At 43.5% G+C, this 22,872-nt stretch overlaps 1 protein-coding gene across 1 annotated transcript in view; it reads left to right on the top strand.

Moving 5' to 3' along the window:
* LAMA3 (laminin subunit alpha 3) overlaps window positions 1-22,872 on the top strand; it is a 135,838-nt gene that overhangs the window by 79,919 nt on the left and 33,047 nt on the right. The window contains exons 42-50 of the mRNA XM_035125886.2: window positions 4,310-4,423; window positions 7,779-7,888; window positions 9,980-10,060; window positions 12,437-12,543; window positions 16,790-16,840; window positions 18,029-18,180; window positions 20,346-20,456; window positions 20,542-20,653; window positions 22,064-22,231. Coding sequence (XP_034981777.2) covers window positions 4,310-4,423; window positions 7,779-7,888; window positions 9,980-10,060; window positions 12,437-12,543; window positions 16,790-16,840; window positions 18,029-18,180; window positions 20,346-20,456; window positions 20,542-20,653; window positions 22,064-22,231 — 1,006 coding nt within the window. The remainder of the gene's footprint in view (window positions 1-4,309; window positions 4,424-7,778; window positions 7,889-9,979; window positions 10,061-12,436; window positions 12,544-16,789; window positions 16,841-18,028; window positions 18,181-20,345; window positions 20,457-20,541; window positions 20,654-22,063; window positions 22,232-22,872) is intronic.

Here is a 22,872-nt window from a genome sequence, read left to right as displayed (position 1 = left end):
GAGGGAAAAGATAGCATCTGAAAGTGAGAGGGAAAAAGCTAGGATTGAAGCTGAAAATGAGAGGGAAAAAGCTAGAATTGAAAGTGAGAGAGAAAAAGCTAGGATTGAAGCTGAAAATGAGAGGGAAAAAGCCAGAATTGAAGCTGAGAGGGAAAAGTTAGCATCTGAAAGTGAGAGGGAAAAAGCTAGAATTGAAGCTGAGGAGAGAATGCAGTCAGAGAGGATAAGGGCACAATTAGAACAGGACAGAATGAAGCTTGAAGAGATACGTTTGCGATCAGAATTAACTCGGAGTCCAGTTAATAATGATAGTACCGCAATTAATTTAAAAAGATTCCCCAAATTTGGAAAAGACGATAATGTCGAATCGTTTCTATTTACCTTCGAACGCGTTTGTGTGGAATTTCAAATACCTGAGGAGAACTGGATGCTTTATTTAAGACCTCAAATTTGTGGGATACTAAGTGAAATTTATGCTGACCTGAGGGAAGAAGAGCTGTCATGTTACCAAGTATTTAAGCAAAGGGTCAGGGTTCGATGTGGGCTCACGGCTGAACAAAGCAGAAAGGCTTTTCGTGAGGCAAAAAAGGAACATAAAGAGACTTATGCCCAGCTAGCTAGCCGCTTAGATAAATTACTTGACAGATGGATTCAAGGGAGTGGAGTGAAGGACTTTGATGAGTTAAAACATTTAATTTGTTTAGAACAATTTTTTAAGCAAATCCCTAGCAATTTACGTTGGTTCTTGAGGGATAAAAAACTGAAAACTGTGGCACAGGTTGCTGAGGTCTTAGACGAACTACAAGGAGATTTCAATGAAATAGCATTCCCAAAACACTCACAGAAGAGTAATCCATGGAGAAACAGAGAAAATAAAGACAGGCAAGAAAATTTTCCTGTCAGGGAATCAGTTTCTGACAAGACAGGGTCTAAGAAAATCACTTGTTTTTTCTGTAATCGTGAGGGCCATGTACGTGCCAGGTGCCCCCTGCTGGTTAAGTCGCAAACTACACCTACTGCAGCTAAACAAGTAAAACTGGTAATGCAGTCACAGGAAAATAGCTCGCCTCAGACAGAAGGCTCAGAGAAAGCAGACAGTCCAGCTGAGACTACTTCTAAGGTCTTACAGGTCTGGAGGGCTGAGCAGGAGTGCAACCAAGATTACATGGAGCCAATTGAATTAAATGGTCAGTCTTGTTTAGGTTTGAGGGACACAGGAGCAGAAGTCTCACTTGTCAAATCACAATTTGTTCCAAAGGAGCAGTACCTCAAGGGTCAGTCCTATAGTTTAAAAGGCATATGGGGCCCACATTTTGAAGTACCATTAGCTGAAGTTGATATTACCTACAAAGGATTTTGTGGCAAGTGGAGAGTAGGAATCCTAAATGAGTTGGAGGTACCCTTTTTAATAGGGAATGACCTAGCTAGTCAGAAGCACCGTATTCAAGTGATAACTAGGTCACAGTCTCAAGTCACTGAGAGTAATCCCCCTGCAGTTATAGAGACACCCATAGAGCCTGGTGAGGATGAAGGGCTGATTAGCGTGCCAGTGGTCCAGGAGCACGGTGCCCAATTCTTGAGTGATCAAAAAGAGGATGAAACTATAAAAGAGCTGTGGGGTAAAGCACAAAGTCCTACTGCAGAAGTAACTGTGGAGAACCCCTGCTTATTTACCACCATTGAGGGAAGACTGTATAGAATTTCTAGGAGGAGGAAAACTGCTGCTGTTTGGGAAAGGAAGAAACAGTTAGTGTTGCCAAGAGCTTACCGGTTGCAAGTGCTACAAATGGCACACGACGCACCCTCAGCAGCGCATCTAGGCATTAGAAAGACTAGTGATAGAATCCAAGCAAGATTTTACTGGCCTGGGATGGGCAAGGACATCAAAGAGTATTGCAAGTCCTGTGTGATCTGCCAAAAAGCAGGCAAAAGAGCGGACAAAACGCGAGGCTTGTTACAGTCTATTCCCGTAATTACTGAGCCCTTTTCCAGAGTAGGAGTGGACATCCTCGGGCCTATCTCCAGAGTTACAAAAAGTGGGAATAAATTTATTTTATGCCTCGTGGATTATGCTACGCGCTATCCAGAAGCAATACCTCTGAAGGACATTGACTCAAAGACTGTAGCAAAAGCCCTCATGTCGGTGTTCTTAAGGCTTGGATTCCCCAAAGAAATTATAACAGATTTAGGGACATCCTTCACGTCCAAGACCATGGAAGAGCTTTTAACTCTTTGTGGGATTAAGCATGTTAAAACTACGGCTTATCATCCACAGTCGAATGGCTTGACGGAGAAATTTAATTCGACCCTGAGCCGGATGCTAAAAACCTATTCCATCAATCATCCTAACGACTGGGATGAGAGGCTGCAACACTTCCTATTCGGTTATCGCGAAGTGCCGCAGGAGAGCACAGGGTTCAGTCCTTTTGAACTCCTATTTGGACGACAGCCACGAGGACCCCTAGACTTGATGAAAGCAGCGTGGTCAGGGGAGGAGCAGATCGACAGCCCTGATGTTGTGACGTATCTACAGGAGCTGCAGAGCGACCTTCAAGAGCTACGGGAGCAAGCTGCTCACAACTTGCAGCAGGCACAGCGTCGACAGAAGCAGTGGTATGATGCACACGCAAGAGACAGAACTTTCCAGCCTGGTGACAGTGTGCTCGTGTTAAGAACAAGACGTCGAAAGAAGTTGGAGATGTCGTGGGACGGTCCCTTCAAAGTGGTCGAGAAGATATCTGCGGTGAACTATTTGGTAGAGTTAGATGGGGAAGGGAACCGATGTAAAAATTTTCATGTAAACTTACTTAAGCCTTATTTTGACAGAAATAAGTTGGTGTTGCAAGTAAAGGGGAAGGTGACCCAAGGAATTCATTTAACTGGGTGGGGAGAGCTAAGTAAGGGCACAACTCTAGCAGAGGTGTCATTCGACGAAGGTCTGACCCCAGAGCAAAAGGAGCAGTTAAAATTAGTCCTTGCTCAGTTTGCTCAGATCTTCTCAAACATCCCAGGGAGGACCAGCCTAGCAACTCATGTAATAGACACAGGGTAAGCACATAAGTGGGAAGGAAAACATCATAGCGGACGCCTTATCCAGGTATTTTTGAGAGGTATAGGATGGTGCAAATTATTATATGAAACGGTGGTAACCCTAGCAAAACATTTGTGCTTAGGCGTTATAATCTAACACATGCCAAACAGGGTTTATCTGTGTACAAGTTTATGAGATGTTAATTTAGTTGACTTTGTAATATGAATGTTATAGAATGCATTGAAGTATTTTTGACCCCAAGCCCATTGCTTTGGCATTGCTCTAGTTAATTAAGAGCAAGCCGACGCAATGTCTTTGTGGTGGGGGAAGATATGTGACAAATTGAAGCACTTTTAAAATGTTTATTTCTGCCCGGCTGGCAAAGAGTTAACCCACCTCCAGCCTGACTGGCATAGAACTCTGATGGGGGCGGGACTGTGCCCGGTTTGAAAGGAGGGAGAGTCGGTTTAGTCAGTGAGGAGGGAGAGGGAGGAAGGTGTGGTGTGATGTTATGTGGTGGCTTGTATGAAGACAGTGAAGAGGCTAGGAAAACTTTAGTTAAATGTTTGACTGAGTTTATTTTGTACAACTGGAACAAAGCTAATTAATAAATGACACGTTAAAGAATCACTTATGTTTTTAACACAATAAAACTTCATCTCTGTTTTTGCCAACAAGAGGTCCGTCTGTATTTTTCCAGCGAGGTACCAGGACTCACAGCCGTGGTGACTCAAGAGAGGGCAAAACTCACCTCAGGCAGGGAGGTGGTGGTTTGTGTCCTGAAGTTACACGGAGGAGGCTAAGAAGGGTAACCTGAGGTGCCAAGAAGTTGCCAGAGTGCATAGGGCAAACTTCTACGGTGGGGGGAATCCAACTGAGGGAGACCCTTTACTGGAGGCAAGAGGTTATTCCTGGGGGACAGCCTAGAGTTTCTTAAGGTACCAGGCCACGTAGGCTGGAAGGCTCTCCTTACTTAGAAACCCATTAGGAAAAGGGGTTTATTTTTGAGGCGGCAGGAGAAGAGGGTGGGTGTTTTCCCCTCTGGATTCCTGTGTCGCAGTGATAGTAAGGTAGAGTGGGACCCGGGTCGTCACATCTTGGCTTACTAAACTCAAATGAATATTAGAATACGAACTGTGCCTTTTAATCATATAATAGGTATTCATATGACAATATTTAGCAATTTAGTTTATTCTACCTTAAAATTTCACAGAACGCCTCTATTTAAAGGTATAAACGTATAGCCTTCTAAAAAAAAGTCTCCTTCGTTTGCAATAGGAATGCAGCCCAGGATTCTACCGTGAGAACAGTGGCCTATTAACAGGACGGTGTGTTCCTTGCAATTGTCATGGAAATGCAAATAGATGCCTGGATGGTTCTGGAATTTGTATTGTAAGTAATAATAGCAAAGATTGTTGAAATTTGTCACTGCTGTTAGTTACTAACCACTGACGTGCATAGTAGTTTTGCTCTGTCCAGTACTGCACTAGATCCTAGACCCTTTTGTTGTTGTTTAGTCATGTCCGACTCTTTGTGACCCCATGGACCAGAGCACGCCAGGCACTCCTGTCTTCCACTGCCTCCCCCAGTTTGGTCACACTCATGTTGGTGGCTTCAAGAACACTGTCCAACCATCTCATCCTCTGTTGTCCCCTTCTCCTTTTGCCCTCAATCTTTCCCAACATCAGGGTCTTTTCCAGGGAGTCTTCTCTTCTCATGAGGTGGCCAAATTATTGGAGCCTCAGCTTCAAGATCACCCTTTTGTCTAGTAGAGGGTAAAAAATTGTGCCTGCAAAGTAATGCAGATATTGAACCACTCCTCTGAAGTGAATGAGTTCTATGAGCACATGTGTAATGAGCTCATAAAGTGTAGTGATCTCATAAGGGTGTCTGCTTTGGTCTATCAGTAAAAAAAAAACAAAACCCAAAGAATTGCATGGTACCTTAAAAACTAACAGATGTATTATTGTGCAAGGTTTCATGGACTAGAATCAACTTCATCAGATGCCTGGAGTCCAGTAACACTCCATGCATCTGATGTAGTACACTTTCAACCATGAAATACTTACCATAATAAAATTGTTAGCCTTCAAGGCCCTGTATATCCATTTGCTGTTTTTCTCATAAACGTAGGTAAAATATTATTCATCATACCGGTATGTGTAAGAATGCAGGTTGTTTACCTGGAATACAAATCTGTGTGTCACAATAATAAATGGTTCCATCTCTCTAATCATTTGAAAGTGGCACCCAGTCTTTTTAAAATGCAACCCATTTAGCAGTGCATTCCTCTTGGAAACTTTTGTTCACTGACCCTATTTATCTGAACCATGATTGTGGGTATGGTAGTATGATTATGCCAGCTGCTTGCTTTGCAGACTTTAAACACTCATCATAAAACTGCATTTTACTACTACTACTACAAATAATAATAATAATAACAACAATAATAATAATACAGAATTACTTCCACTTTTGTGTCTCCTGTTTTCCTGTTAACGTGTGGCTAATGTGTGATGTGATGCCACGGCACTGCATTTCCCACTACCATCTCAACTTGTTGGCTGTCTAAACCAGAGAGCGGAAAACATTCAGGACAGTAACCATGTCACACATTGATAATAAGCTACACATTGATAGAAAGACTAGAAAGTGGCCGCAGCATGTTTCTTTTGTAGCAACTAGTTCTGCCCAAAGAGTGAAAGCTACAGAATGCATGTATAAGCATAGCAAGAGAAGGTAGTTCCGCACATTGGAAATGGATAGTTATAATGCAGACATAATTATTAAATGTCTGGTTTCCGTGAACTAATTTTGCAGCAAGTTGCAAATCTCATCTGAAATGAATTACGCTTTAAAAAGTGTAATTTACCATTCTGTTGCTAAAGAACTTGCACAAATATGAGCTGTAGTTGAAGGATCAGGGTTTGCATCAACAGCACCCTTTGGGGCTTCTTATCTTGTACTGTATTCTATTTCACTGCTTTTATTTCAATAGTTTATTCTGAAAAGTTATCATAGGCTCTTGCCCCTGTTCACTGCCAGATTCATTGCATGGGTGCCTTTTTCATTATGAACCTATTTTGGCTGCATTGAAATCCATTGTCAATTATGCAATACTTCCCTTGACTTTGGTTTCTAGAAACCCTTTTGGGTTAAACATAAGAATTGTTAGCCAAATCAGCATGTTCCAGGAGATGTATGAATCATAAGACATTTTGATTAGAGAAATGGGGCAGGCCATGACAAGAAAACACCCAGGCAGGAAAATCAAAAGAAAACTAGATTTGTAAAGGTTTGCTTTTTTGGCCTTGCTCCTGCTGTTTTAAAAGCCATCCAAACTGTGTTATAGCTAGTGCCATATATTTGTTACTAATTAATGCAGCTTGCATTCTGTGTACATAGGTGGTATTATTGTTGTTATTATTATTGTTATTGTTGTTGTTATTATTATTATTGTTATTATTACCCCACCCATCTGGCTGGGTTTCTCCAGCCACTCTGGGCGGCTTCCAACAGAAATATTAAAATAGAAGAATCTATTAAACATTAAAAGCTTCCCTAAACAGGGCTGCCTTCAGATGTCCTCTAAAAGTCTGGTAGTTGTTTTTCTCTTTGACATCTGGTGGGAGGGCGTTCCACAGGGCGGGTGCCACTACCGAGAAGGCCCTCTGCCTGGTTCCCTGTAACTTGGCTTCGCGCAGCGAGGGAACCACCAGAAGGCCCTCGGTGCTGGACCTCAGTGTCCGGGCAGAACGATGGGGGTGGAGACGCTCCTTCAGGTATGGACTGTTTGATTGGTTCCAAATTCAAATTGAAAGATGGACACTTTCAAGTCATTTTGCAGAGGAAATAGGTTTTCCAGGGTGCAGTTATATGTCCCCATAAAGTAAAAAATGTTAATTCATTGGTGGCAGTTTGATGATCTGATCAGGTTTTGTTGCTGTGGCAGGTAACATTATGCAACATAATGAAAGAACAATATCCCCCATCTCTCCCCCCTCTCTCTTTCCCCTTTCTTTCCCCCGAACCACAAAATGTCCAGGACATTAGTAACTTATGCCAAACATAAACAAACTGTGAAAAAGACTGTATCAATTGAAAGTGGAGGCGCTATATGTTTATTTATTTATTTATTCCTTGTGGATTTATTTATTTTGTAACACAATAAAATCTTCAATAAAAACTAATTTTAAGAAAAGTAGTTGTACTTGTCCTGAGGCAATTGCCTCCCTGTATTAGTGTTGTTCCAGTGGTGTTGGGACTTTTAAGTCCTATGCTAGGGCTGTTAGAAGTACAAAAAAATCTTTTATGGGACCAGTCTACCTAGATTTGAGACTATATAAACTTGTTCAAACTAAAGGGCCAAACAGGAAAAAAATGAATAGCAGGAAATTCATTTATAGAGGGACTCGAATAGATTGTGAAATGGATCCAAAGTTGCTCACAACTATTAGCATCACGTCCAACTAAGAGTCCAATTCTTGGATGTGTAGTTAATTAAACCACTGACATGTTAACCAGCTGTGTGGATACTGTAATATTCTACTGTCTCTGGCCCCAGCTGATGAGCAACTTTTCTATAATTCAAGAAAATGAAGACATTGTCAAAGTCATATGTTTGTTCTTGTGGTAATATAATAGTGTGGAGGAAATGGCTTGGAGCTGATCAACCCTAATTTTCTCCTGCTGATAATTGAATTGCTGTTAACTCTCTGGTTTTATATATTTGTACATATTGTAAAAGAATTGTCAGCATAATACTGCTGGCGAGAAGTGCGAACGCTGTAAAGAAGGCTACTTTGGAGAGGCCAAGCAAAGAACCTGCAGGGCATGTCGCTGTCCTTTTACAAGCAGGTACTGTGTGGGCGTGGGGGAGAATTGTGTTTTTCTTGTGCTTGGCACATTGACTGATTATTTGATTGATTGATTTCTATACCAATTAATAAAAAATATCTCTAAGCGGAGTACAGAACACTGAAGCAACAACAGAGAACTTAAACAAAATATTACAAAAATACAGAGTTACATATAAAAATGTTACAATAATACAAAGTTACTAATGTATATACTACACCAATATCAATTTATTTACATTCTGACACACCCTCCCTCTCAGGCTTCGGGTTCTTGCTCAGGAACCAAACAACCTTTCAGCTCACCCACAAAAGTCTCACAATGAAAAGAGTTCCTGGAAACAGCAGACATCACCCTAGTCTCTCACTCTAGATTTGCTTTTTATGGGCACGTCCAAGTCGGGTGGGACTTCCTTAGGCTGCCCAAAGCTGTGTCCTATTCAGCTGCACTCTCCACACCCAGTTCCAGGTACAGCAGGTTGGTTGAGTGGTCCAGGGGGTCCAGAAGATGGAGAAAGGACCCGCCCCTCCACTGGCAGCTCTTTCTTCACCCTTTGTCCTCTCCTTATCTTCCAGCTGCCTGACAAAGGTGTTGGACCATTCTGCCATGAAAAGAATTATGTCTGCTAAGTGTAGTTCTTATTTGAATGCTTGAGGCTTCCTTGAGCATGTTATTCCTTAGATATGGTGTATTTTCCCATGTTAGTATGGTTCCCCAAAATGGGACACCTGATACGAGCTCAAAAAGCTATTACTGGGTATATGGATGGGGCAGATTGCAGCTGTCTGATCTTCTTGAAATACCACCATTTGCCAAAAGAATATAGGTGGGTCAATTAATGACAACAGTGCGAAAACAGTTATATATGCCTGTGTGGACGGAGCACACTGCAGTGTATGATAGTGGCCTTTTGGGTTTGTTTTCATTTCAAAGGGTGATAGGACTTGATGAAGATTACATTGGGCCTGGATCTTCAGAATGGAGCTTGGCTAAAAAAAAAGGAGTCCTGTGAAGTAGCAAGACCCTGTATCACTTAAAATTAGGATGATTAATGGCCAAGGGCCTCAATCATTTGCTGGGTGCAAAAGCAGAGGTCAAGAGCCTTATGAAAATAACTGATAGACATAGATAGACAGACAGATAGACAGACAGACAGACAGACAGACAGATGATAGATAGATAGATAGATAGATAGATAGATGATAGATAGATAGATAGATGGAGAGATAGTTTACTTTAAGTGTTTTTTTCCTCTGTAAACTCACAAATGGTTTCCCCCAGGAGTGTGTAGAAAATGATTTTTTAAAGCAAATAATAGCGCATGTTTTACATCCTGATCCTTGTGCCTGTGTACTGTATGTGTTGCATGGTTGAATGGTGGTTGGCGGACCAAATTGTATCAAGATTCCCAAGGTGCAAGGATCTTTTCTTGGGGGAAAGAAATTGAGAAACTACACCACAGAGGAGAAGCAGATGTAATAGCACCACTGTCTGAGCAATTTGATACAGTGGCAGATCTCCTGCTTCCTCTCATCCCCCTTTGTCACCAACAGGCACTGTTCTTGTGCAATGAGTGAGATCCAGTGAATTGCACAGGTGCCATCATACAACACATGCTCAGTTCACTGGGGTTACCAGCCACTATGAGCCTCATAAAGGGTGGGATGGGCTGGTAGCCTGGCATAAATGCCTTGCTCTGCTATGTAGGCATAGACTAAATCGTGTGCACAATTCAGAGAAACAGTGAGTGAGTTGTCATAGAGATTATCCATGGCAATGCATCACCAAATACAAAGATTTCTGTCGATAAGAATGCCTCACTTAGAACCCTCAAGGAAATGCAGTACATTTATATTTGCTCAATAATAACACATCAATAGATGCCATTTTCATTCCCCATTTCCTTTTTAAGGATTTGGTTGTTTGCATTGTTAAGCAGAACAAACTGTTCTCAGAAGGTCTAGGGAGATAGGCAGCAATACACCTGAATTCTCAATGCTATTTGATATTTTGGCAGCAATTGAAACCTGTCTAAATATGCCTGAAGTATAAAACATTTCATATGTATTGTATTTCGCCCCCCCCCCCCAGTTTTGCTAATGGATGCGTGGAAAATGGTGGAGAAATTAAGTGTTTCTGCAAAGAAGGCTATACTGGGATGCACTGTGAAAGGTACCGTAATTGTTTGTCTCAATATGGGTTTTCTAATTAAAAAGTGGCACATTGCAAAATATCCTAATTCACACATCATGCTAAGCCAAACCATGGTTTAGCACAAACATATAAGCATGCAGGCTACTGAAGACAAGAGTGTGGTTGCTTCACTTCCTTGTCCCCTATTTTATGGCTCTGGCATGAGCTAAACCATGACTTGGCTCAGCATGTTGTCCAAATCCAGGCTTGTGATTGAGCACTCCCCAGATTAACTGTGAGCCATCATCCTAGAACATGCCTTGGTTATAGCTTGTGGTTAGTGTGCAGAAAGCTAACTCGCGTGCCCAGATTCAAGCAACACACTAAGCCAAGGTGTGGCTTAGCTCAGTATAAGTCTGCAGCATAATAACCAGGGAGCAGCAAAGCTTCACCAAGCCATGGTTTGGCTCCGCATGACAAGCATATCACCCCATTGTGTATTCTAAGGGTGTGTCAAATTAACATACTTGGTCTAGGGTCCAAGGCACTTTGGGGTATGAAAGCACACAGAAAGCTTTCTGCAAATACAACCTGCTGCATTCAATTCAGTGTTTCAGGAAGTCTGCACATTCCGCTGGGATTGTGCACACTGTTCTTGGTTCTGACGTGAATTACGCAGATCTCCTATTGTGCATTGGGACGCAGGTGGCGCTGTGGGTTAAACCACAGAGCCTAGGGCTTGCTGATCAGAAGGAGAAGGTGGACAGTTTGAACCCTGCAACGGGGTGAGCTCCTTTTGCTCGGTCCCAGCTCCTGCCAACCTAGAAGTTCGAAAGCACATCAAAGTGCAAGTAGATAAATAGGTACCGCTACAGCGGGAAGGTAAACGGTGTTTCCGTGTGCTGCTCTGGTTTGCCAGAAGTGGCTTTGTCATGCTGGCCACATGACCTGGAAGCTGTACGCCGGCTACCTTGGCCAATAACGCGAGATGAGCGCCGCAACCCCAGAGTCGGTCACGACTGGACTTAATGGTCAGGGGTCCCTTTACCTTTACCTATTGTGCATGAGAGCCCTTGTATGCACTTTGGAGCATTTGGATCTGAGCAGCAGTGTGAAATACAAGTGCAGTCCAAAGAAATTTTAACTCTGCTAAATTTTTACTGATTTCAAAGGAATTTCCCACCCCTCTGGATTGAACCCTATATGTAATAATATGTTTGACTTCTCACTAAAGCATAGTTAAGCCTGACAAGAATTAACCTAGATGCACTTCAAGCAGCTGCAAAAAGGATGCCTTAACTGTAGTTAGTTGTTTTGTCCAAACTGGCATGTAGTGATTACTATTAAATGTGGTTCATTTTGAAAGAAGCCAACTTGAAATCAGCTTTGAATTTCAAAGGTAGGAATTGTTAGCCAAATCAACGCAGTAAAAAAAAAGTTGGGTTACTGTCACTGTAGCTTTGTCCACACTTTCAATTGCCCCATGCCTAAAAAGCATGGGTACAAGAGGTTTTGCAGGCCTCCCCCTTTCCCCACTCCTTTCCCAGGCAAAGCCCACTCTTTAGTGCTCAGTTGAAGCAAACGTCAATCTGGAGAAAACCCAAATTGTTATTTGCTCCAATTGAGCACTAAAGAGTTGTTTGGGGAAATCAGTAGGAGAAGAGGAAGTGTGCCTAAGCCCTTTGCAATGTGCTCCTCTTAATTTAGACTTTTTGAAACATCATCTCTGTTGGCTGATTTCTTTTCTCCCTAATCCTGGCTTGCATAACTTTGAATTAATGTTAATAATGACAACATATTGAATTTCATGACCACATATTAATTTTCTTTAAGATTCCGGGAGTCCTGAATTACATGTCTAGACAATGAGGAGCAACCAATTACCGTAGTTATTATCTAATAACTCTGGCTGGACTAACTGGTCCTTTGCCTTGTAGGACAATAGTCTTCAACCTTTTCATATCCAGGAGCCACTTTTAACCTAAACATGCATTTGGGGACCCATTTATTAAACTTTTAACATATATTTGGGTGGTGGTAGTGCTCTAGTTGCTATCTACATTGAATCAGACTGTGACCCACAAGTGGGTCCTGACCCACCAGTTGAAGGCCAGTGTCATAGGAGATCTGAAAGAAACAAGACACAGTCAAGTTTTCCAGGGTGGTTGTTTTTTTGTCAACAGTTGGATTTGCTTTCTGCAGTCCTTCAAATGTTACAGCTAACCCCCAATACTCTATGCTATGTGTTAAGAATTTGTGTGTGTGAAAATTTTGTCAGAATAGGCAATTACAAGTTAAATCTAATACAATGGTTAGATTTTACGACTGGATTTTGTGCAAACCATAATGCCAGGAGATGTTTCAATCTGTGTAAAAGTGTATTAATTGCAAATTGTGTTTGTTTTCTCTGTGTAGCTGTGCTCCTGGTTATTTTGGAAACCCACTCAAATATGGAGGTTACTGCCAGAAGTGCAACTGCCCTGATAATGGTCAGCTCATGACCTGTGAGCGCTTGACTGGGGGTATGTAGAGTTGTATAGCTATTCCTAGTGACTGCATTCTATTGAACTGTACAACACAAAGGAAACTGTATGGACTCTGGACTGCTGCTGCTAGCGTAAACAATAATGAGCAAGTTAAACTGATAGTCCGAATCAGTATAAGGCAGCTTTCTATGTTCCTATCCTGGAGCCAGGAAAGTTTTGCTGCTCAGGCAAGTTTCCAATCCAAACAGGAAGCTCTACCTGTTCAGGAGAGCCCAGCAGCCAACCTGGTTGGCAGAGCCTGGAAAGTGTTCTAAGCTCTGGTAGCGGCTGCACAAGTTCCTAGCTCTAGCCCAGGTAGCTTTTGGCATTAATGCAATTCATTCATTCTTAATATGAGTCGACTGAGATGCTTTCTTTCTCAAAGGTAATGTTAACTATCTTCCATTATGCAAAAGCTCCTTCACTAGAGTTGTGTTATTGGTGGATATATTCTGCAGAAAATATGTTGTCTTTGCTGAAAATAAAGGTTGGCAGGACAAGTTAGATCTTGACTCGGAATGCAGTTTTATTTCAAGTTTTGAACTGCTTTTTTCCACATCAGCAGCAGTATCACCTGTAATCAGCAGACCAGTTATTTTAGTAGGTTCAGACATTACTGCGGTCTTCCACTAGATTACTGAAGGATTTAATTGCATCATCACGGACTGTCCTCAATACTGCACAGGCTGTAATAAAAGTTACATTAAAGGAAGGTGCCAATTAAATATATCGTGCAGTATATCTACGGGGGATTTGTACATGTGGTGGTCAATGGTTAAATGTGGAAGACTACATCCCCTGCAGTTTTTCCAATTTGAGCTTCTAGCTTCATATTTTCTTAGCCTGAACAGTTGCTTTCGATTCACACAGTAGCAGACAGACAATACACTGAGAGGCTGAATTCATCTGGCCATGATAGCAGACATGTGAATGTTCCATAAAACGCCATGTAGCTCAGTCCATTTTAAGTATTCTAATCCAGTGTGTTCATAGTATGGGCTAAACACAACCTGGAATCTCTGCCAAGCCCTGGAATGTGAGAATAAGGGCTTGTTTTGAGGTTACTTATAGTGGTTTGAGGTACCCAGGTGGCGCTGTGGGCTAAACCACTGAGCCTAGGGCTTGCTGATCAGAAGGGCGGCGGTTCGAATCCCTGTGACGGGGTGAGCTCCCGTTGCTTGGTCCCAGCTCCTGCCAACCTAGCAGTTCAAAAGCACATAAAAAATGCAAGTAGATAAATAGGAACCGCTATAGCGGGAAGGTAAACGGCGTTTCCATGTGCTGCTCTGGTTTGCCAGAAGTGGCTTTGTCATGCTGGCCACATGACCTGGGAGCTGTACGCCGGCTCCCTTGGCCAATAACGCAAGATGAGCGCGCAACCCCAGAGTCGGTCACGACTGGACCTAATGGTCAGGGGTCCCTTTACCTTTACTATAGTGGTTTGAGAACTACTGGAGTCTGGGGCCACATAAGCAGCTGTCTGTACCATACCATGGCTCCTTCAAATGCAAGCATCAATCGTTCAGAGGACTAGAGAAGAATTGACATGGTCTGGACCCATGGCGTGGACCCATGCTATGTAACCTCTGATTTCATTGTTGATCAGTAATGGGAAAGAGCCAAATGCTGCAGAAAGAACTACTTACTTAATGTTTAGATCCACCCCCCCCCTTCATTTGTGCATTCCGATGCTTTATTTGGGTTTGGAATAAATGTATAAAATTCCAGCATGAAGTATGATCCTAGCCTGACCCAAGGGTGATTTATCCTTACAAAGGGCTTATCCACACTTCTTCTTGTCCTTCTGGAGAAAACAGCTAATTAGCACTTAATTGGAGCAAATCATCACCATCATTCATTTTTAATTTGTATACCGTCTTTCTATCTTACAGTACTTAAGGCGGTTTACAAGCTGAAGAAACAAAAAATGTACATCTTATAACAATCTAACGCAATACAAAAATGTGATAATAAAACAAAACTTTAAAATAAGCAACCTACATCAAAAAAGTAACATTCAACAATTATTAGAATAGTATGAAATAATAATATCAACATATAAAAGTTAAACAGAAATCCATTCCACAGTTACAATAAATAATTTCTAAGCTATAATCAATAAAACAACAGCAAACCACAGTACATAAAAAATACAATACAAATTGAGAAGCAGAGACTAGCAGGCATCCCCAAACTTCGGCCCTCCAGATGTTTTGGACTACAATTCCCATCATCCCTGACCACTGGTCCTGTTAGCTAGGGATCATGGGAGTTGTAGGCCAAAACATCTGGAGGGCCGCAGTTTGGGGGTGCCTGGACTAGAGGGTGGAGCAGGACAGGTGGAAGGAGGCCTTGCCTGATGAAGTCTCTCCCCTTACTGTTCTTCCTCCAGGCACAGCTTCCTTATGAGGAGTCCCAGGGCCAGGGGGTGGGGCAAGGCAGGTGGAAAGGAGGCCTTGCCTGATGAAGTCTCTCCCCTCAATTGGAGCTTTCTCTGGATTGACGTTTGTTCTGATTTAGCACCAAAGAGTGGGGGTTTTCCTGGGAAAAGGGGCAAGCTCAGACCTCTGCCTAGATTAATGTGCAGGTCAAATGGAAACCTGCTTGAACCTGTGATTTTGAGGCACAGGACAAGCAGAAATTTGGACGGGACTAAAGATTAATTCTTGGGCCTCAGGGTTTTTCACTGCAGACTTTCAAGCCTCATTTACATTCTTATTGTGAAATTATGAGCCTTACAGTCACTTTAACCATTGTTCTGTTTACATGTTCAAGAGCTAAATCAGGGTCAAAGTTAGTTAAATAGCAAGTTCAAGGGCTCTTGACTGGTCTCGTTTTATCATTGTGTAAGTGAACAACAGCGGGGTTATTGCCTCTGGCAGTTGTTGCAGAAGCAGACTTCAGAATGGCTTAAGATATAGCATGGCATTTTTGTTCATGTCAATGGAAGTTGTTATTTAAAGAGAACCAGTCTGTAACAATAACCCTGAAAATACCAATGACTCTGGGTAGTGTGAACTTGCTTTCTGATGTCAAGCTATTATTCAGTTTGGACAGCCTGAGACCTTTTTTCTAACCACAACTAGCAAGATGTTCAGAAAGCAAACAAAGCCATGTTGGCTCATGGGGTCAGGGGAATCCAAAATCCACAGTAGGTGAGTGAGCAAGATTTTGAGTTCTCCAGAATTCTTCATCAGGCTGGAAGTTCAACTAAGTAGAGGGTGGGTAGGGCAGAGCCCAGAAGATGTCCCAAGTTGCAGTCTGATAGCTCACCATATAGAGCAGCTGCAAAAGTTCCTAGTTCCAGCCTAGGTAACTTTTGACATAGATGCAAGATATTCGCCCTTAATGTGAATTTACTGAGGTTATCTGTATTTAGCCATAGCCTTGAAATAAAGATACAGACTCACTTGGATTAAGTTGTTGGATTAAATGCTGTGCAGGTTTCAGTTGCACCCAGGACTGCTGGGACAAAGGCACACACAGTGATCGATTCCCCAGTTAACCCTGATTGGTCTCTAAAGGTAAATGTAAAGGGACCCTTGACTGTTAAGTCCAGTCACGGATGACTCTGGGGCTGTGGCGCTCATCTCGCTTTACTCACTGAGGGAGCCGGTGTTTGTCCGCAGACAACTTTCCGGGTCATGTGGCCAGCATGAATAAGCCGCTTCTGGCGAACCAGAGCAGCACATGGAAATGCTGTTTACCTTCCCGCCAGAGTGATACCTATTTATCTACTTGTACTTTGACATGCTTTCGAACTGCTAGGTTGGCATGAGCAGGGTCTGAGCAACGGGAGCTCACCACGTCGCGGGGATTTGAACCGCCAACCTTCTGATCAGCAAGCCCTAGGCTCTGTGGTTTAGACCACAGTGCCACCTGAATCCCGTTTTGTCTCTAGCCTTAAGTAAAACACATATACTCCTTGTTAGGTAGGCAACAGAACTGAAGAGAAGTAGAGATTAATTTCAGATGGTGTCCTATATAAAAACAAGAACAAAGGAATCCAGATTGGGTAGCATTCCCTAGTACCTGCTGGGAAAGTAACTCTTCGAAAAGACAAGTTCCATCTTCCAGTAGTAGAAAACCTGCTAAGAGTTATGGTTAGTTTTCAGTGAATAAAGAGAGCACCCATTATATAGCGGTATCAGTTTTCTGAATGCGATTTCAAAATCTCATGCCTGATACCTGTGTTGTATTATCATGTGATTCTAATTTGCTTCTTTTGCCCCCTAACCTTCAGAATGCATAAGCCAAGAACCAAAAGATATAGATCCTCAAGAAGATTGCGACTGTAAGTAATAATGCATGAGCAGTCTGGATGCTTGCTTATAGGGCTTCATTAAAGTGTCACCATTGTTTTAAATGGAAGACTGCAAAGTTAACACATGCTTTGACAGTGAACTTATTCAGAAATGCTTACACAGGGGTGGGGAACCCCTTGAGTGATATTCAGCCTACAGTGCACTCAAATCTGTCTTGCAGCCCCTTCTCCTTTTATCTGCTATGAAGTGAGTTTTTAAAGAAGCCTTCATTCCTGCTGTGTTCTGTGCTAGCCAAGGACACCAAATGAGCTAGAGGAGGAGGAGAGACTATGCTTCTGCTCCCCGCCTTTCCCTCTTTGTTGATTACAAAGGGGCTGGTGCCTACTTTTTCATTGTGACTCTTTCCCCCCCCCCCGATGGTTTGTCCTGCTCCTCCAGTTTGCTTAGTTCCCTGTGTATCCAGAATGAAATACCTCCACAGGGAAGACTTTCCATTAGGACTGGGAGGTAGCAATGGGGGAGGAGGAGATCAGCTCTGCCCTTTCTCCCCTCCCTCCCTCCTGATTGCAAAGGGGACTCAGCATCTGCTTTGTGTGAATGGTGGTGGGAATGGAGAAGGTTGTAGATGGATGGGTGTTGGAGTGTAGCTGTGGATGGTGTCTGTGTTGTTGGATGTCTCTGTGTGGTATGCATGTGTGTATGGGGAAAACCATGTACACTACATTGAACTCCTTGGGGTTGGGATATAAATGCAATAAATCAGTGTGTATGTGTAGGAGAGAGAGAGAGAGAGAGAGAGAGAGAGAGAGAGAGAGAGAGAGAGAGAGAGAGAGAGAGAGAGAGAGAGAACATATGGGAGTGATGATTATCTTCAGGGAGTGTGTTTATAGTGCCACTGGCCCCACCCACCACCAGTGCACTTTTCCTGGCAGACTACCTCTGAGAGAATGCAGCTCTTGAGGTAAAGAAAAGGTTCTCCTCTATCCTACTCTTAAGGGAAATTGACAGGAAGTAACTCTAAAATAAGTCAAGACACACTAGGGAGGGCCTCAGGATTTGGTTACTGCCTTAAATGCACTTGAGCTTCCCTTGCCTTTGTTGTTCATTTATAGCAGTAGATGACAGTTTGTGGAAAGGTGTTATTTTGGTGCTGCCATTCTCTGCCCATACAGCAAACTAACACTTTGCACTGTTTGGATGTGCTCTTTTCAATTCAGCCTGTGATAGCTGTGTAATTACTTTGCTGAAGGATTTGAGTACAATGGGGGACGAGCTCCGTCTGATTAAGTCTCAGATGCAAAACGTCAATGCTAGTGCCCACACATTGGAGCAGATGAAGCATCTGGAAGACCGCATCAAGGAACTGAAGGTAATGTGAAAAGCTGGCATTTCCTTATGGGGCTGGGGGAAGAAATAAAGAAATAGGTTTCAAATTAACTACACAATGTGATGACCTTTAGAAGCAGCTGGGCGAGATCCACTTGTCTGTGACGTGATCCCATGTGGCTGAGGTTGGACTGATAGAGCCAGTTGCATGGTCCTTTCCTGTGCCGGTTCTTTGGGAAAGACCATGGCAGCCCAGTCCACATCGTCCTTGGGGTTCCCTTATTGGAAAATTCAGTTAGTTATAGCATAGCTCAGCCAGTGGTCTGAGATGATGGAAGTTGTAGTCCAACAACTTCTGGAGGGCAGGGGGTTGGGGAAAGCTGGCATAGTTGCATGGTTAGTGCCTGGCACTGGCAAGGGGGAATAACTGTTGCCTGCTATACTGGCTGCAGATTCATTTGTGAGCACAGTTACCCTACTGTTCCATATGATGTTTTTTAATTTTAAAATTTTGTTAAAAATTGGGGGTCGTCTTGTACACAGATAGTGCATGGGGGGGGGTTGTGTGTAATTGGTTGCTGCTGTGAGCCAGAGATTGTCAGCGGCTATTGGGCGTGTCATTGGTGTCTTCTGCCAGCGAGGTGACAGACGATAGGTGGCATTTGCATGTGAGTGGCAGTGTAGGTCATGTGGGCGCTCTAGGCCACCCCCCAAAAAGCTCAACAACTCTGGGCAATTTTCCCCTATTTTATGAATTTGGAGTCCCCCAAAATAGGGGGGGTGTTATACACGGAAAAATACAGTAAGTGCAGGTGCTTGTCTTTGAAAACCTACATTTTGTGGTAAAATAAAAAAAATTCCTTCAGTAGCACCTTAAAGACCAACTAAGTTTTTATTTTGGTATGAGCTTTCGTGTGCATGCACACTTCTTCAGATACATTTTGTGGGACCTCGATATCTGAAAGATTGCCTTCTCCCACATGAGCCTGCCCTAGGAACAACCAGCAGGGTAGGTGCCAACATAGCAGTGAGGCCTGCCAGGGCACTGGAATGCTGACATCTGCCCAAGGATGCTGTATTTTGAAGCTGGGCCTCTGTGGAAAGAGGATCTTCCCACCTTCCCTTGTTTCCAGCTCCCGTCGGCACCTATAAACAGCAGGAGCACAAACAGTGGCAGAGACTTGAGGACTGCTAGTTTACCACCATGGCAAACAGTGTCTAGCACTGGCCATGACATGGTCTATGATGGTTGTTGCTGGCCCGTCAGCAGCCACATGATTGCACATTGCTGACTTAGCAGCCCCTGTGACTCCACCACCCAATACCCATCAGGTCCCCTAGCCTCAGCTGCTAGGCGTTGAACTGACAGAATTAATTAGGTCTGCGTAGTGCCATAAGGCAGTGCTCCCCAACCTTTTTATCGCCACGGACCAGTCAACGTTTGATAATTTTACTGCGGCCCGCTGAGGGGGGGCGTTGACTATATTTTATTTATATTGTTTTGATTTAATAATTTTAATTTAATTGTATTTAATGTTCCTTGGGTGGCCCGGTACCAATTGATCCACGGACCAGTACCGGTCCGTGGCCCGGGGGTTGAGGACCACTGCCATAAGGGACCTATTTATGCTCTGCTATATTGAAGGTAGACTTAAGGCTTGTCTGTACGAAAGCTTTTCATGGCCCCAGTTCATCTCTTTAACACAAACCCATAAGTTGGGGAAGTAAGACACTCTGGGTGGGATTTTGTATGCTCTGTCCAAGTAGATTGTGGCCTTGCCTGTCGTCCGTCTCATCCTGCTATGATATTCTGAATCTTTTCAGTCTGCCACATAAACTGTTACTAGCGTGGGTTATAGACAGGCTAGATGCCAAATACTTTAAAGGCGTTGGATGCACCAGATCTTTGAATCTGTTCTGACTGGCACCAAAACTCTAAATACATTTTTCTAGGAAGTAACAGCTTGCACCAACGCATGTTTCCTCTGAAGTACATCTAACTGAGTGTAATGAGAATTACTCCAACATGTATGGGTGTGATTGCAGCCTAAGTCTTTCAGTTGAATTCTTTCCTATGCAAATGACTTAGGATTCCTGTCTAGGTAAAATACCGGTATGTTTTGGCCCAAACTCATGCTGAATTCAGATACAGTTTTCAGCTCAATCAGACATCCCTTTTTCCCTCTTTTTGGTGGCCTTTCTTTTCAGATTCTGTTGAGCCGCTATCGTACCGTTATTACGACTCACGGCCCAAAAGTGGATGAACTGGAGACAGACCTGCTCGACCTTAACCAAAATGTTAATGCTCTGAAAGAAAAGGTGAGCTGTTTACATTTTTTATATTGATTTGTGCTCTCTTATATTGATTGTGCTCTCTTATTTTAAAACTCTTACTTCTTGTCAGGCTGAAAGCAATTACAAGAAAGCAGAGACGCTGTTCAACAAATTTAGTAAGACAAATGAAAGGGGGAAAGACTTGATTTCAAAGATACAAAGTGTTGCCACCAATATTAACGGTAAGAGTAATTGCTGTTCTCCTACATTATTTTATTTGATCACAATCCTGTTTTGTTGAGATAAATTCCATCTGATTTAATTCACTACTTCAACTTGATAAACCACATTTCTCTGATTATAAAAGGTGGGGTTTACATAGACCAGTGGTACCAAATCGTATGGGAAATAGCCTTGCTAGGAAAGCTAACCAATAAACTGAAACTGACACAGGGACAAATAGAAGAGGATACCTTCACCCCACAATATGGTTCCCCTTCATCACATACATAGCCCAACAAGACAACAAGAAGAACCCACCAACAGCATACAAATCAAACTGTCTTACTTGGCCCAACAAGCAGTGCCGTCTTAAGCTTATCTAGTGCCGTGGTGCACGGATCCCTCTGGCGCCCCCCACCCCCACGTTTTCCTCCGGGTGGGCAGCAGCTGGAGGGAGGCTCCTCTGGCGGGACAGAAGCTCCGGGCGCGCGCTGTGCGGCATGGCAGAGGAGGGCAAGGGCAGCGCTGCCAGCGGGGCTGGAGGGCGGCTCCTCCGGGAGGGAGGAGGCTCCAGCCATGGCGCTGCATGGTGGAGGCAGGCAAGGGCGGCAATTGAGGAAACCCCTTAAATGTAGCAGGCCACACCCCCAGGCCACCTGGATTGGCTGGCCTGGCTGATGATGTGCCCGGGATTCCCCCAACCGCACAGGGGCTGGGCACGCACCCCCTGTGCACAAGGAGGGCATGTGACTTGCGAGGCAGAAGTGGCTTTGATGGATTATTTCTGCATCATTGAATATGTGTTGAATGGAAAGTAGAACTGTCAGGGGGACTCCCTACAGGGAGCCTCCCCCAGTCATCCTGACCAGCACTTCGCCCAGCGATAGTGTCAGCAGCGGGTCAGGAGGGAGAGATGAGGACTGGAGCAATATGGAGGGAGGGCTCCAAGATGCTGCTGAGCCCTTGCACTGACTCAGACGGCCAGTAGAGGAAGGAAGGCTAAGCGACGCAGCGGAGTCACAGCAACGTCCAAGCCAACAAAGGGGAGAGGAGACGCAGCCCCTTCCGGTGCCCGATTTGAGGCGTGTGCCCAGACGTAGGGCTAAGGGGAGGCGTTTCGGGGTCCCCAAGCTCTTATGTTGGACCAGAAACCGGAAGGCGGTATTGCCGGATTCTGGGAGCGACTACCGGTAGGCAGTCATGTTTTCTGATATCTCTGCACTGTAAATAGTATACACAATAAAACTCTTAAAGACAGAGCACACTGGAGCGTCTTTACTCGGGAGTAGCCACAACAATCCCCTGACAATCCCCTGACAAGAACCTTTTAGGTTAAGAAAACAACACAACACAACACAACACAACAGATGTCTCTGAGAAAAAGTATCTGTCAGAGTATTTTGTTCATCCGTGTTTTTTCCTTGTCATAGTTCTCCTGGATCAGATAACTGGTACTTCTACAGTAGCAACTCCTTCGCCTTCAGGAGACGGTGCCAAAGAGCTGGCTCAAGCTCAGCAAATGATTAACGAGATGAGAAACCGCAATTTTGAGCAACAACTAACAGAAGCAGAAAAGGAGAAAAGAGAAGCCCAGCTTTGTAAGAGCATAAAGACTGTATGCATAGATCCTGGGATAGAAATGACTCTTGAGTAGATTTGCTAGAATGAGGAGGGCCGTTGTCTGCTTTGGAAATGCCCAGTGGAGTTGTAAACAATGTGGAACTGAAAGTGGTCTTATCATGTAGGATCATTCTGTAGCTAACATGAGGTGGAGAAGAAGAAGATGAGAGTGGTATGCCATGGGGACAGGAGTACAGATGGTAGGATCAGAAAATGCTGGACCAGGAAGAAACTTTTTGAGGGGCATAAGTCCAAGGAGCAGGTTAAACAAATCCTCTTGGTTTGATGTGAAACCTCCATCCTTCAGTGCTTACTGCAGCTGGGCCTATAAGCTTTGTGTTTTAATTTTTGCATTTCAAGAAGTCAAGGTGAGAACTTCTTTTCTCTTTTCAAAACCAGCAAGCAGTGATATGTAATGCCCACCTCTTTTTTCCTCACTTTGCCTGCAACAGATGTGTATTCATCATTTGCTGCTACACAATTTGGTAAAGAAATCATGGAGAGAATGCAAAATACTTAATGATGGCAGGATTTGTACGAGAAAATCACGTAGTACATAGTACATTCTGGGTGCCCACTAAAGGTCTTTATGTGCACTGTAGCAGTAGCATAATTTTGC

The sequence above is a fragment of the Zootoca vivipara genome, chromosome 8, assembly GCF_963506605.1.
Source record: "Zootoca vivipara chromosome 8, rZooViv1.1, whole genome shotgun sequence".
Taxonomy (NCBI): domain Eukaryota; kingdom Metazoa; phylum Chordata; class Lepidosauria; order Squamata; family Lacertidae; genus Zootoca; species Zootoca vivipara.
The sequence above is the reverse complement of the archived record's forward strand: the minus strand, read 5'-3'. Positions and strand labels throughout refer to the sequence as shown.